Source organism: Lonchura striata, chromosome Z (genome assembly GCF_050655825.1).
Source record: "Lonchura striata isolate lonStrDom1 chromosome Z, ASM5065582v1, whole genome shotgun sequence".
Classification (NCBI taxonomy): Eukaryota; Metazoa; Chordata; class Aves; order Passeriformes; family Estrildidae; genus Lonchura; species Lonchura striata.
Window position 1 is genome coordinate 64529729 of NC_140740.1, and position 13969 is coordinate 64543697.

The 13969-nt window shown below is 38.1% G+C and overlaps 1 protein-coding gene across 9 annotated transcripts in view; it reads left to right on the top strand.

The window, feature by feature from the left end:
* Positions 1-1151: 1151 nt before the first annotated feature.
* Positions 1152-13969, top strand: part of SLC24A2 (solute carrier family 24 member 2) — a 112500-nt gene continuing 99682 nt past the window's right edge. For 2 of the 9 annotated variants that reach the window (XM_021535460.3, XM_085567338.1), the window contains exons 1-2: positions 1152-1284; positions 3125-4199. In XM_021535460.3, the coding sequence (XP_021391135.1) occupies positions 3267-4199 (933 nt within the window). In that variant the 5' untranslated portion in view covers positions 1152-1284; positions 3125-3266. Of the gene's footprint in view, positions 1521-3124; positions 4200-13969 lie in introns of all 9 variants that reach the window. The other 7 variants (XM_021535459.4, XM_085567337.1, XM_021535463.3 and 4 more) reach the window with 6 other exon arrangements.

Below are 13969 nucleotides of genomic sequence, written 5' to 3' on the forward strand. Positions count from 1 at the left end.
TCCTTATTTTTCATGTGATTGCCTAATAATTCTTATAATATCTCTGTATTATCACTTAATATAAACTCTTACATTTTTGTATTCTTTGTGAAGCACGAATTAACAGTTATTTTCTGTTTGCCAGAGGATGAAATCAGAGTTCAAAATGAAGAAAGTAGAAACTGTAAGAGGTTGTTGTTTACCCCAAAAAGACTAAGAGTTCACCTCTTATAGTAGGACTTTTCAGAATGTGCAAAGCATGTCACTGCAAGCAGAGAAGTGTTAATGAGCTGTTTACCATACTTTTCCCAGATCTCCACAGCTGTTCTTACCCAACAGACTCGAGTATCCTGGGCGCTGCATTTTTCAGGGTCTTCCACATGAAGTTCTTAAACTGCCCTGAACCAATCAGGGTCTTCGTGGGGTGTTGGCCCGCCTACACTGGATTACTTTGGTTTATCCATGGATTACCAAGGAAGTTTTTTAACAATGGCATAGAGGAGGAATGTAACTAGTATTTCAAAAGAGTGTCAACTGTGTACTCTAATAGATCTCCAGCATATGTTGCAGAAAATTACCTACGGCAGAGCTGCATTGTGACTGTTTCAATGTTTTGTGAATTTTGAAGCATTTACTTAATGAAGCACAGCTTATTGTGGAAATACTGACGTTGAAAACAGAAGATCAAAATAGAAGGGGACAGCTCTGGCTAAGGAATTCTCCTGTTTCTCGTGTTTTTTAAAGTGCATCTTTATTGTTCTCTTTGGCAACTTTGAAATGCAGTTTGAAGAAATTTCTGTTCAGCAGTAAATTAATCATGACAAATAATTTTGTCATGGATATGTTGTCTTCCTTAAATCAAAACCAAAATGAAACGTCCTTATCTTTCATTTCCTAATTTCCCTTCATTTGACATAAAGGACATTTTGATCAGAAGGCCTCACCTTTTAAAAACAGCCCTGCTCTTCGAGGCATATTACCTTTAATAGAAGCGCTGAATTTTATCTCGCTTAAAACCGCGCCAGCTAGCCCAGGATGAAGAGGGGAAAGAAACAAAAAATAAATTCCCTGGCCCCCTTGCCTGGCCGGCGACCCGAGTCCCGCGGGAGCGCGGCGGGCGGGGCGGGGCGCCGCTGCCCCGCCTGCGCGGGGCGGGTCCGCCGCCGCCGCCCGCCGCAGTCGGTGCCGGCGGGGCTGTGCGCGGCCCGCCCGTCCCCGCCCGTCCCCGCCCGTCCCGTCCGCTCCTCCCGTGGCCCTGCCGAGCGGCCGCGGGCCGGCGCGCAGCGCAGCGCAGCGCAGCTCCGGGTGAGCGCCGGCGGAGCCGCGGGCGGGGGTTGGGCTGCGGCGGTGCGGGGACTCCCATCCGCAAATCCCGCCTCCATGGGCGGTACCGGCTGCCGAGGCGCGACCGCTGCCCCGAGCCCCGCTCGGTGCCTCCGCGGCTCTCCGCTCTCGCGGCTGGACCCGCTCCCCTTCCGGAGGTGCAAAAAGTTTGTGCGGCGTGGAGCGGAGCGCGGCGGAGCGGTGCGAACTTGGGCTGAGTTAGGCGAGGCTCTGCGGCATCTCCGTGGGGGACGGGGAAGAAGGCGGGGCGGCGGGGGGCTGCGCTGCGCTCCGGCGGGGTCTGGGGTCCGCCGTGTCGGGAGCGGTCTGGCTGAGCTCGGCCGTGCGAGTGCCGGGGCAGGGGACAGACCGAGCGCTTCTCCTGTATCCCGTTCGCGTAATGGTCAAGGGAGCGCCGACACCGGCCCGTCGCCGCCGGCTGTGCGCGGCAGCGGTGGTGGTGCCGTTCCGGTATCTTTCCTGCTAAATGTTTTTGTGGCAGTCCGTCGAGTGTTAACTCTTGGGTGGAAAATATATATCTCTGCTGTGCTACTGCATCTCGCGGATGAAGTATGTCTCTATGACATCTTAGTGTGGAAACTGTTTGAAAAAATCAGGAGAAACTGAGAATGACTTAATAACTTCTAGGGAGATAACGGCATATAGTAGCTGTAATCCTGTATTTGAGAATGCAAAATCAGTTGTTCTGCTGATTGATAGAATGTTCAGAATTCAGCTACTGCTACAAATGACTCGAATAAGAGATGTAACAAAGTATTTTGGGGCATTAATTCTAAAGACTCAGTTTTATTGAAACGGTAGCTTATATTTTGTTTCATATAAAATACAACTAACTGTGAAAGACATATATGTAGCTAACTTGTACATTACAAATGTTCTTCAAACTCCTTAACCCAAACACCTGTTATTATCTACAGATTTTTTTTTTCTTGCATTAGAAGTGCTGTTAGTCAAGAACGCTCATCTCTGGCATACATGAATAGTCATTCTTGCATAATCTCTTACCATTTCATTTGTTTCAGGATCAAATCTTGTGTAAATTTAAATAATTTTCTTAAATGTTAGTAAGAGATGCACTTTTAATAGGTATTCTTAGTAGCATCCTACATTTATTTCTGAATGCATGGCATAAGTGAAAACAAAATGAGAGAGACTGGAAATTTTCTCTTGACTTATCCAAGACACTGTCCTACCTCTGATCAGAAGGAAACCAAGTTCTCTCTGTAAAGCTGAGTCGATTTTACAGAGGAGCTAAAGAAACTCCAATTTCAGTCCTGTTCCAGCATCAGTGTTCTACTTGCACATCAATGTCTGTTGCTCTATGCACATGTCACATTTCAATTAATGCTGCCTCAGCTGTCTAAAGGTCTGATGAGATGCTTGTTAGCGCTTTGATTGCTTTTCCTGGCACTATTGTCCCTGCATTTGGGATTTGGATGTTACATGTTCATAGCGGAAAGTAATTACAGCAGGTAATAATCTTTGGTGTATCCATTAAAATAATAGTTTCTTCATTTTTGTACAACATCTGGGGACAGTTTTTACCTTCCACTAGGATTTTTTTTGTCAGCAACTGAGGAGAGCAGAGAGGCATATGAGAGGCGTAAAATGAGTATTGGTGAATTGTTATCCACAGGGTTACTGCTTAAACAAACATATAATTGCTGTGTCTGGTGGGATGTGACAGAGGTTTATCTTATATATTCTGCTTCAAATTTTAAATGTAACCCAGTCTGTAACATGCTATCATAAGTTTCTAATCACTTCCTGTTTCACTAATATCAATGTTTGTCCTTTTAAGACGAATGAAGAAAATACGTCCTGTGAAGAGTAAAAGTACTTGATTCTGGGAAGACTCTTACAGCACTTCTAACTTCAAAGCTGGAGAAAAGTATGCAGGAACAGTCCATCTGACTCCCTCAGCATCTCACACAGAAGACAAAATGGCTCTTCAGAAAAAAACTGTTGTTGGTGTCTTGGAGGAGTGGTGTTTGGCGGAACCACTGTTCAGTTGCAGGTGGCACCAGAATGTCAGGAAAAAACTGAGACTGATACGAATTGTAGGGCTCCTTGTCAGTGTAGTGGCCATTAGTACTTTCTCACTTTCAATGAGTGCCTTTTTCAAGATGGAACCACATAGCATGGCGCTGGTCAGCAGCCTAGATAGCCAAAAGCTGGTGCATGGGCACCAAAGAACTCTCTTGGATTTCACAGAACAGAATGAAAACGGCACTCCAGATCCACATGCTTCTATGAAATATGAAGCTGGACACAACAATGAAACAGATGATCATGCAAAGGGAGAGTACCCTGAGGACCTTTTCTCTCTTGAAGAGAGAAGACAGGGAGCAGTGATCCTCCATATAATTGGAATGATTTACATGTTTATAGCCTTAGCCATAGTCTGTGATGAGTTCTTTGTTCCTTCCTTGACTGTCATCACTGAAAAACTGGCCATTTCTGATGATGTGGCAGGGGCAACCTTCATGGCTGCTGGTGGGTCAGCCCCAGAACTCTTCACTTCTTTGATAGGAGTGTTTATATCCCACAGCAACGTTGGCATTGGTACAATAGTGGGATCTGCTGTGTTCAATATCCTATTTGTTATTGGAATGTGTGCTTTATTTTCTAAAGAGATCTTGAACCTTACTTGGTGGCCACTCTTTCGAGATATGTCCTTTTACATCATTGACTTGATCTTGCTAATCATCTTTTTTCTGGATAACTTCATAATGTGGTGGGAAAGCATAACACTCCTGACAGCATATTTTTTCTATGTGACATTTATGAAGTTCAATGTCCAAGTAGAAGAATTGGTGAAGAAATTTTTAAACAGGAACAAGGTTGAGAAGGTAACAACAGATGCTGAAGGAAAGGTTGGTCAATTTTTAGTTGCACTATATATACTGTTGTCCTTATAAGTGCTAAATCCTTCTATAGCATAAGGGTTGTAATACAGTACAGTAGTCAATACAGAAAAGTTTTGCACAAATGTCTTTTTGTTTAATCAAACTTATATTATTGAAAATAAAAAAACAAGTAGCCTTCCAGTAAATCAATAGCTTTTAACTCCAGAATTATCCTGATCACATAGGAAGCAAGAAATAAAATGCCAGCAAAAGGACATAAACCTTTACTCAGCATTTTGGCACATTGATGAGGTCTGAGCTATTTTTTCCCTAAGCTTTTGGATTAAGCAGTGACAATATCTGGGGAGGATCCTGTGACAAAATTTGGCTTTCTAAAAACTTTCAATGCACTTTCATCCTTAGAGAAGGCACAAATAATTAAGAATAGTATACAAAAGTATTTTTATACGTGTTTTTCATCTACTGATGCTGATAATACAACATTAACTTCCTGTTGTAATCAGTGACAATTACATGGAAAAAACAGATGAAAGGCGTGATCACAATGGCAAAACTCATAGGTTCTTTGTTTAAGGAGGATGGTTTCCCATATGCTATTGGCAACTATGCAAACTAAGTTTTGTCCACAAGTAGATAATGAAATTTGTGCATAGAGGGTTTGTTGAGTCTTTAGCAATTACAATAATCTTTTAAACTGCTTTCTTCTTAAATCAAGCAATATTTAAGGGAGCAATGAAGCTGAGCTGGTTAATACTTATGCATGTAGCAATATGTTGGTTGGAATGTCTGGTTTTATATAACTTTGAGTATATTCATCAGATAAGGTTTTATTATGCAGTAATTATTCAAACTAACAGGGACGTAGCTGCTCACTGTTCTGTTTCTTTTGTTTAGCAGTCATATATGAAGTGGTTCAGAAGAGGCAGAATCCACCAATATAAGTGCACAGGCACATAAACAGGAGGAGAGAGACACACCAAAGCTGGATATTTTAAAAGTTGTGACAGACACGTTCGGTTTTAGAGCAAGCCACAAACCACCAAAATTAAAACCCAAAAAAGTCTAATTTTTTTGCTTGTATTCTCTTACTAGGTTTAACAGCTGTACACTTACTTGTAACTTTATCTTTTCCTTTTGTTTTTTTTTTTTTTTTTTCCCCAAATCAGCATGTTCATCTTCATCTTTCTCAAAATGCATTATTGGGATTTTATAAGTAAATGAAAAGAAGGGTCAACACCAACAAAATACTTACAGTAATTAGCAAGGGGTTTCTTTAACTACATTAGTGGGTTTCTAAATAATCTTAGAGTTCATAGTGCACTGTAAATCCTTTGAGACGTAGTGCTAAAAATGTGTGATGATAGAAAGACTATAGTGTAGAAAGCAAACTTCATCTGTCCAAAACTGGACAGAAAATATAAACCTGTAATGGGTCTGAAGCAATTTTCAATATGGAAAGCAACTGCCTTATGTTGTCCAGGCTACAAGGTAAGGGAGAGTACCTGTATATCAAAGTGTTTAATTATTTTCTGCTGAATAGAAGAAAAAATAATTTGTGAGCCATATTGAACATTATTTATATTTGAAGTACTCTAGATGGACTAGATTTTACAAGGATACCTTTAGAACCGCTCATTTATTGTTTAACATTTTAATTACTTAGAGTTTATTTATAATACAGGTACACAGAAAAAAAAATTAAAAATTGGCTACTTTTCCTAAAACCACAAGCTTTGCATAATATGTTTCATGAAAACATTTTTCCTGAATTAAATTTAATTAAAATTATAAAATAATGCATTCATGAATCATTGAGGGGTGAAGGAAGATGAAAGATGTTCTAATTTGGTTGCAATTTAGCAAATACATATTTTCTGCTTCCTGGGAAAAATAGTTTCTCAAGGTGTCAGACCATGTTTTTACTCTGTGAGCCATGCTGTAAAGACGTATTTTTGAATATTCCGCTTACGCTTTGAAATTATATCATTATGAATTATTTTATTCTTCAGTTGAACAGCATTAAGCAGGATGAATGAAATTATTTTCTTATAGCAAGGATGTCACAGATTATGTTTGTTGGATAAAAGCTCAGTTAAGTTCTCTCTTAATTTATTTGCTATTATTAGATTGCTCTTTAAATTACAAAATTGCTAAAAACCCCAAAAGCCATTACATGTAGACCTAAGCATGATAGAGATGCTTAGTACTTTCACCTTGAAGTTATTGTCTAAAGCAAAGAATAAAGTGCTTTTATAGTCTGAGGTCTGATGCCTTGTAGTGAATTCAATGCACATGGATGTTTATTTCCTAAACAATGAGGTTTATAATTATCACAGAAGTGATTATCTTGGCTTTTGGTGGCAAGAAATATTTCATTCCTACAGTATCAACTGTTAGCCTAAATTGCTTCCACTCACCAACAGTGTATATGTACAATTGTATGTATTGAATTAGTATACTGAACACAGAATTTGCAATCTCAGTTGTTTCTGATGGAAAGATTTTCACTTTCTTTTCCTCCATTGAGCGAGAGAATTTCTAGGCAACTATCTGGAACTGGGTGTGTTAAAGTCTCTTGAAATATTTTAATTTCAGGAGAGAAAATTCTTTCCTCTAAGCAAAACTCCCTCTACCTATCTGTTGTTGATTCTGCTGCTGCCAAACTGGCAAGTATTCTGCTAAAAAAACATGTGTGTCGTATTTCCCTTTAAGGCTGTTGTAATCTGAAAGCAGCTTAACAAATTTGCAAAGTCTAAATAAGGCATCATAAATCTGGATAGTGAAGGGTTAGGTGGCTTATTAGCAAACAAGTACAAAAGAGTAAAAAACTGCTCAGATGAGAAACCTCTTGAAATACTAAAATGTATTTTAATATTAATTTCAGTGCTTTTATTCTCAGTTGTCTTGAGAAGATGTTGAAGAAAGGTTTCTTTTGGGGTTTTTTTTTTGTCCTTTTGTCTCAGGGAGATTATTTCCTGTGAGGAAAGGCTTTAGATATGAACTGATTTTTTTGTCTAGCTTTCATTTGCTCTAGTTGTATTCATCAGGTTGCTGGAATGCATGTATATCTCTGTTGATGCCTTTTAGATTCCTATCCTCATTCTTAAAAATTAAAGCACATCTTTTTGTACTAGAAGACTGTGACTATTTGAACTTCTGATCTTACTTTCTTTAGTGTGTTGGTTGCTTGTATAAATGTAAATGCAGAAAGAGTACTCTACATGAATTTCATCGTACTCACTATTTTCTTTCACATGCTTTCAAACATATCCAGTCTGGATAATTAAAGTGTCAGGTTGAGAAAATATAGTAGCTTTAATTTTCAGAACAATTTTGTGTCACTGATGAGAACAGACTACAAATCTTTTTGCATTTAGAGTTCATAGAGTTCACTGGCAGGGCTCTGTTTGAACTGTGGAAAGTTCTGTGCCTCATGCCGCCCCTAGGAAGCCTGGTGACAGTCTGATACTGATGAACTCCAGAGATCACTGTGAAAAGGATGAAAAAAGGAGGATAGATGAAAAAGCAAGACAGCATGAAAAGACAAGATAAGAACCAGATGGCTGAGTTCTACAGTGTAGGAGGGCATATGGAATATGCAGATCAAGATGGGTCCCTAAGGAGTGACACTGAACGGGCCCTGCAGTAGTAAGTGCCATCCCACCACTGGATATCCCCAGAAGTCCCTTCCAGCTTAACTTATTCTGTGGTATGATTTTTAGGTTTTATGTAGCTGTCCTGCAAAGAACAGATAAGTAAGGACTGAGGTAGAGACTTTGGTATTAATCTGGTATCCTCCTTAGCTGAACAAAGATATTTAAAAACATAAGCTTGAAATTGATTATAATAGAGAGGAAGAGGAAAATAGAAAAATCTGATGGACAAATGTCTTAAAAATAAGACTTTCTTTAACTTGCTGCTAAGATTTCAGTCTATTCTTCATCATCTGTTTTGGTGAAAATATGTTGAATGTATTGAGTCACGTTAAAACATCATGTGGAACTACATTTCAGTTTTAAATACTTTTTTTCATTGCAGAAATGCTTGAATCTGATTGTTCAGTAAATAATTCAAAACAGTTCTGTTTGGCAACTAGGAGAACAGAATGTGGGTGGTGCAGGGATATTGTGCAATGACATCTGTTTCACTGACAGTGCCATTTTAGATAAATAGCTTATGGTATGTACAAGACAGTTGCAGTTTTTCTACTTACAGAGAACTGCATTTGGAAAATGAGTTATTTTTACCAACACAGCGTAACTATTATTTTATTGCCAATTTTGTTGTCTTAAGAAACTTGGATAGCTTGTGTGTGATATTTTAAGACCACATTGATCTCAAGTGTTGCCACAGTGCACTTCATGGCAGTATTTGCATTCTAAAGGAAAGTAACAGTATTTTAGGTACTTCTCTGCTTGTTGGTTGTATTAGCGTTGCACATGCACATTCATTGTTACAATGTCTGATCTAATATGTATTCAAGGTAAAACACCAATTACCTGCATGCATACAAGAAAAACAGAAACTTCCTTTTTCAGAACTTCTTCATTTTGAATCCACACACCCAGTACCTATAACACTATCCACAGAATAACCTTCCTTTTCTCACTACCAAGAAAATATTTTTTTAATGTTTTCATAGTTCATAGTGTTTCACTGTTTTAGAAGGATTTGACTTTTATTCTAGAGACTTTTCTCAGTTATGTACTTGTGCAAGCATCTGTGTGAATATGAATACAGAGCTATGAGTGTCTGGATCTCGCAAGATAGCTGCATTGTTTTAAGGACATATTCGAAACATAAGCCTCAGCACTGACATAGAACCATCTCTTGTTTAGATAAATGTCTGACTTTGTGTCATGTTTTATCTGCTTTTATTCTCTCAGAAAATTTTCAATCTACTTCTGTTTTAATTTAATGTTACTCCATTAGCAGTAACTATGAGTTAATATGCCTTGAGTTTTTAGCGTTGTTCTTTCAATTTAGGACTATTAACTGACATAAGCATAGGCTGATACTTTATATATGGAACCATTAGTACAGTGAAATGGATACTATTCTCAGTTTCTTTTAGCACTTCTCAGTAATTTATTAACCACAAAGCAATGATTATAGTTTTTACCACTGGAGTCCCTTGGTTTTTTAATGTATGTACTTTGGTAACAAGCAAAAAGTGACAGCCTACAAATATAGTGTAGTTTAAATGTTCTTAACACATGGCCATCCACTAAGATGCCACCCTTGTTAAGTATGATGGGAAAAGGAAATCTAGAACTGTGCCACCATTAATTAATAGCAAGGGGACAAAATATCCATCAATCTATTTAAAAATAAAAAGCATATGTAATTAAAAATAAGTCAAATGATACATCTTAGAGGTTGTGCAAAACCAGCTGTGTTGGCAAATGTTCACCATGCTGTGAGAAGAACTCCAGATATGGTTAAATTTTTTGTACCAGAAGCTGTACAAGAGGAGGAAATCAGGGAACTTTATAAATGTTTTTCCCTCTGTCATCTCAGTTTTGTTTACTTTGTTCCAGATCCTTCACAGAATGTGAGAGCTATGGGAGACTGTAGGTGGAATTTTACCCCAAATCGGTATATCAGACCTCAAAATATCTGCCAGCTTTGGGGTGCTTAATCTCTGGAGGAGCTTTACTTTAAAATCAAAAAGAAGTTCAGAAATCTGTTTTTTGCTTAGAGGCTTGTTCAGAAATGCCAGACATGGGTGCCACAATATGGTACTGCTTTTCCATCTGACCCATATTCCTCTACTTTTCCCCCCAAGATAGTTCTTCTGATGTACCTCTCAGATAAATATTTAACAAAATCCAAAGGCTTTTACAGGGTCTTGAGATTCTGGAGATGAGAGTGCTCAACTTTTATGAAATTACCTACAGATCTCCCACATTCACTGCCCATTTTAAGTTGGTGCCACATTCATCATGTAGAATTTTTGAGATGCAAGGCACAGCTGATTCCTCTACTTTTCTGGTCTTGTTTTAAAAGGCATTAGTGACCACTCCACAATATATGTTTTAGACTGTGGATGTGGGATGTGGGTAGCAGAAGCTACCTTTGGGCAGTGCTTGTTGCAGTGTTGAAGGCTCCACATCTGGAGTGTGTGATGCTCTGAGCACTGCTGACTTTAGAGTGACCTTGGCCTTTCTGAGTGGTGACATTCCCCAGGCAGCCAGTACTATGCTGCCAGGGCCACAGGCCAAAAAATTAGGTTTGATGAAGTGCTTCTTTCCTGCTAATGATCTGTGGTTTTGTTGGTTTTATTAGCAGGGGTCAGTTCTCCACAGCCAGCTGTAGAGGTGTGAAAAGAGGCTCTAGTGTGTCCTTTCTCCTCTGATTTTTTCCCCAAGAATTCATGGATTATTCTTTTGTAACTATGGAATGAGATTATAACCAATTTGATGTTTTTAGTGTGTAGTGGATAGTCAGTTCACAACAAAGAGAGAGCCCTGCAACAAAAGAGATAAAGAAGTGGAGATCAGGAAAAATCTTAAAAATAAGGTATGTGCCCATGCTTCTCTTGAAAAGATCTGTGTGGGATGAATGAGTATTAAAAGTGTTTTATACATGGCATATACAACAGATGGGAAGATGTATTGGAGATGAGTGTAAATGAACAGCTGTAAAACCTGTAACTTTCAAGACATTCTATCTAGAAACCTCTTTTTTACTGTTTATAAAATAAACTTCAGTATAAAGAATAAGACTTCCTTATTTCTCCCCAGTCATGTACTAAGTTTTGTCTAACCTGCAAACAGTGACTAGTGTGATGTTAGTAAGTCTGTAAATACCATTTCCTTCACCTTAGATCAGCCACGTTCTGTTATTTTTCAGCCAGCTCTTATTTAAACATCACTTTTTATTATTTAACTTAATGGCTGCTTCCATTAATCTTTGCAGCTGTACCTGTGGTATGGGTGCAAACCAGAGATTCAAATGCTTTCTTGGCACTGACAAGTTTTTTGGAACGTACAATGACAAGATAGACCAAATACTGGGTAATTATAATTAATTTATCATGCACAGATGTGAGATATAGGTGGCTTAAAAAATAAAGGTGACTGCTTTTGTGATTTTCTTTTTTTTAATTCAAAAGTGATCATTAAATACTCCTGAAAATCTGTCTTCTCAGTGGAAACCAAATGCCCTAATAATACTTAGCTGTGCATTTCAAAATGCTGGAAATTTGGTCTCTCAAGTAGAATGCTCCTGACACTTTAATGTTCTAAGACAGACAAATATTTTTAAACTATTTTTAATTTTCCTACCAAAATAATGAGATGATAACATGGTCTCTCCTAGACTAGGTGCTTGGATACCTGTATGAAATCAGTTTCCCTTCTCAGTAGAAAGAAATTTGTCATGGGAAAAAGATAAATGTGATTCACAGTACCTGATAAGAAGAATATGATTGGTCATGTATACAACTTTATGTTCAGTTAGCATAGCATCAGTCTTTTCCTCCTCACCCAAGCTATCATTGAGTTGCTGATTATTTATTAAACATAGATGTCCAAGAGGTGATTAAAAGAAGTAGCTTATTTCTATATGTGGTCTTGCAATAAATCTTCACAGGTGTCATCAATGAAATATCTGGTAGAAGACAGCACCTTTTTTTATTACAGGACCTAAGTCAAAACAGTACTGTTGATGTTCTAGTTTGCTTTTGGGGATAGTCAGATCAGATGGTTTGGGTTAACTTTGGTCTTGTTGTAAATTTGTGTATTTGAAATTCTTGCAATTGTATTAAGTGCAGGTCAGTATCAGAGGCAAACTGAAAATCCTAGGTTAGAGCAGCCTTAGGGTATACTTTTGGCAAACAAATTGCATCTGACAGAATATGTATAGTAATACATTACCAAGTTTTGTTATTTTGCAGGCAATACCTGTATTTCTGAGGAAATTAGTTATTTTCTGTCATTGGTGGTTTGTTCATGTACCTGTGTTCCGATCTGAAAAAAGGAAATGAAAAAAAAGCTGTGTTGAAAAGCAGCCACTGCCTTGCTGGTAACAGATGTGGGCCTCAGGGCTGGGAAGAGTAATGAGAATTCAGTGTGTTGATCATGTATTTGTTTCTACAGCAGGTGGAGGGTTGAGAGCTCATGTTGTTTCCAAAGCAGCTTTATCTAGAGGTATAGCTACTGCCCTGCCCTAACCACTCACTCACTTTGGGTGATTTTACTGTCCCTGTCAGGTACAATTTCACCAGGGCAGCTCAAAGAACAATTGCTGTGAAGTTACTGTGTTTTGCACTACTCCATAACCATTCCATTGGTGTCCATATTGTGATTTACATGAACAGCCATAAATAGCTGTGATCTTGGATGACTTCCTTTAAGGTAAGTGTGCAAAAACAGGCTTAAAGTTGTGTCTGTGCAACGATATTAAAACTGCTATGAAGTCCTACTCTTACGGAATAATAGATCAGTGCAAAATATTTTCCTGTATGAGGAAGAATAAAGGTATCAGGGAATTTGTACTACAAACTATGCTGACAAATAACAAAAAAATTTCCTCAGGAATTAATCCTGCTTTATCACTTCTTAACTGCTTAATGCTGTGAGTCTAGTCTGAAGTCAGCAGTAATACCAGGGACATTTATTGCATAACCAGCTAATGTAAACTCTTCACCCTCTCACATTGCTGTAAAACAGCTCTAACTGATATAGATCACTGAGGAAAAGGCACGTCTGCGGTCACAGCCTGTGTTTGGTGACCTTCAGGGCATCATTTGAGCCCTGTCTAGTTATGTAGACTTTTGCTCAAGGAAGAAGGTTGAAGTTTACATGGTTTGTAACATTAGAGGATGAGCACCTCTTTTGGGATTAATCAGATGTTCCTTTTGTTGTTTAGTTTTTATTTTAAATTTGTGCTGTAAGCATTTATCAAATTACTAATTGAAGTCCTTCTATTGCTACCAGGCACAATCACAAAGTTATTATTTAACTAAAATTTATAACAACCAAATGTTGGAGTGAAAAACTACCAGATTTTAGAACTCCAACAATTTCTTTGTCCAGAAGTTGTTTGAAATAATTAATACTTTTATACTTATGGATTTTTAAAGTCAACTGAAATAATTTGAAAGCATCATGCTGTCTTACTGCTAATTTTGCTTCCATAAATTTTTATTTAAATATTCCTGGTTTTCTGCTTTATTCCTAGTATTAATTGCATTTATTTGCTACATTTTCTTTGCATTTAGACTGTTTCTGGGTATAAGCATACTCTGTTTGAAGTCTTCATCTTGGCTGGATTTTTAAGTGCTGCGGTGATAATAATATTATTAAATGTTCTGCAAAGTCTAAGTTAAGAACTAGTTAGTGTTTCCTCTCTATATTGCAAATCCTGGAAAGCTGTTAAGTTTTCCAGATCTGAATGAGTTTTTTGGAAACAGATACAGCAATAGTAGTTTCTCTCCAGAAGTCACAGGCAGAATACTTGAGTATCCTCTGAAAATTTCTTTGAAATTTAGTCAGAGAATGATCCTGGGACTACATTGGAAGAGGAATATCACCATTGATTTTTTTGTTCCATTTCTGAAATGAAATCAGTACTTGCTGCTGCTCCAAACCTTTCTCTGGACATTATAATGAAGTGATTTTGTAACCTTTTGGTTGTCTCATTGTCAGGCTGCACTGGAGCATTTTCCTGTCTGTATGTGTGTGTGGGCATACCTACATATACGTGTGCATGTGTGCACACACTGTCAGTCTAAAAGGTGCCGTGTGTGCCACACAGGAGGTAAATCAGAA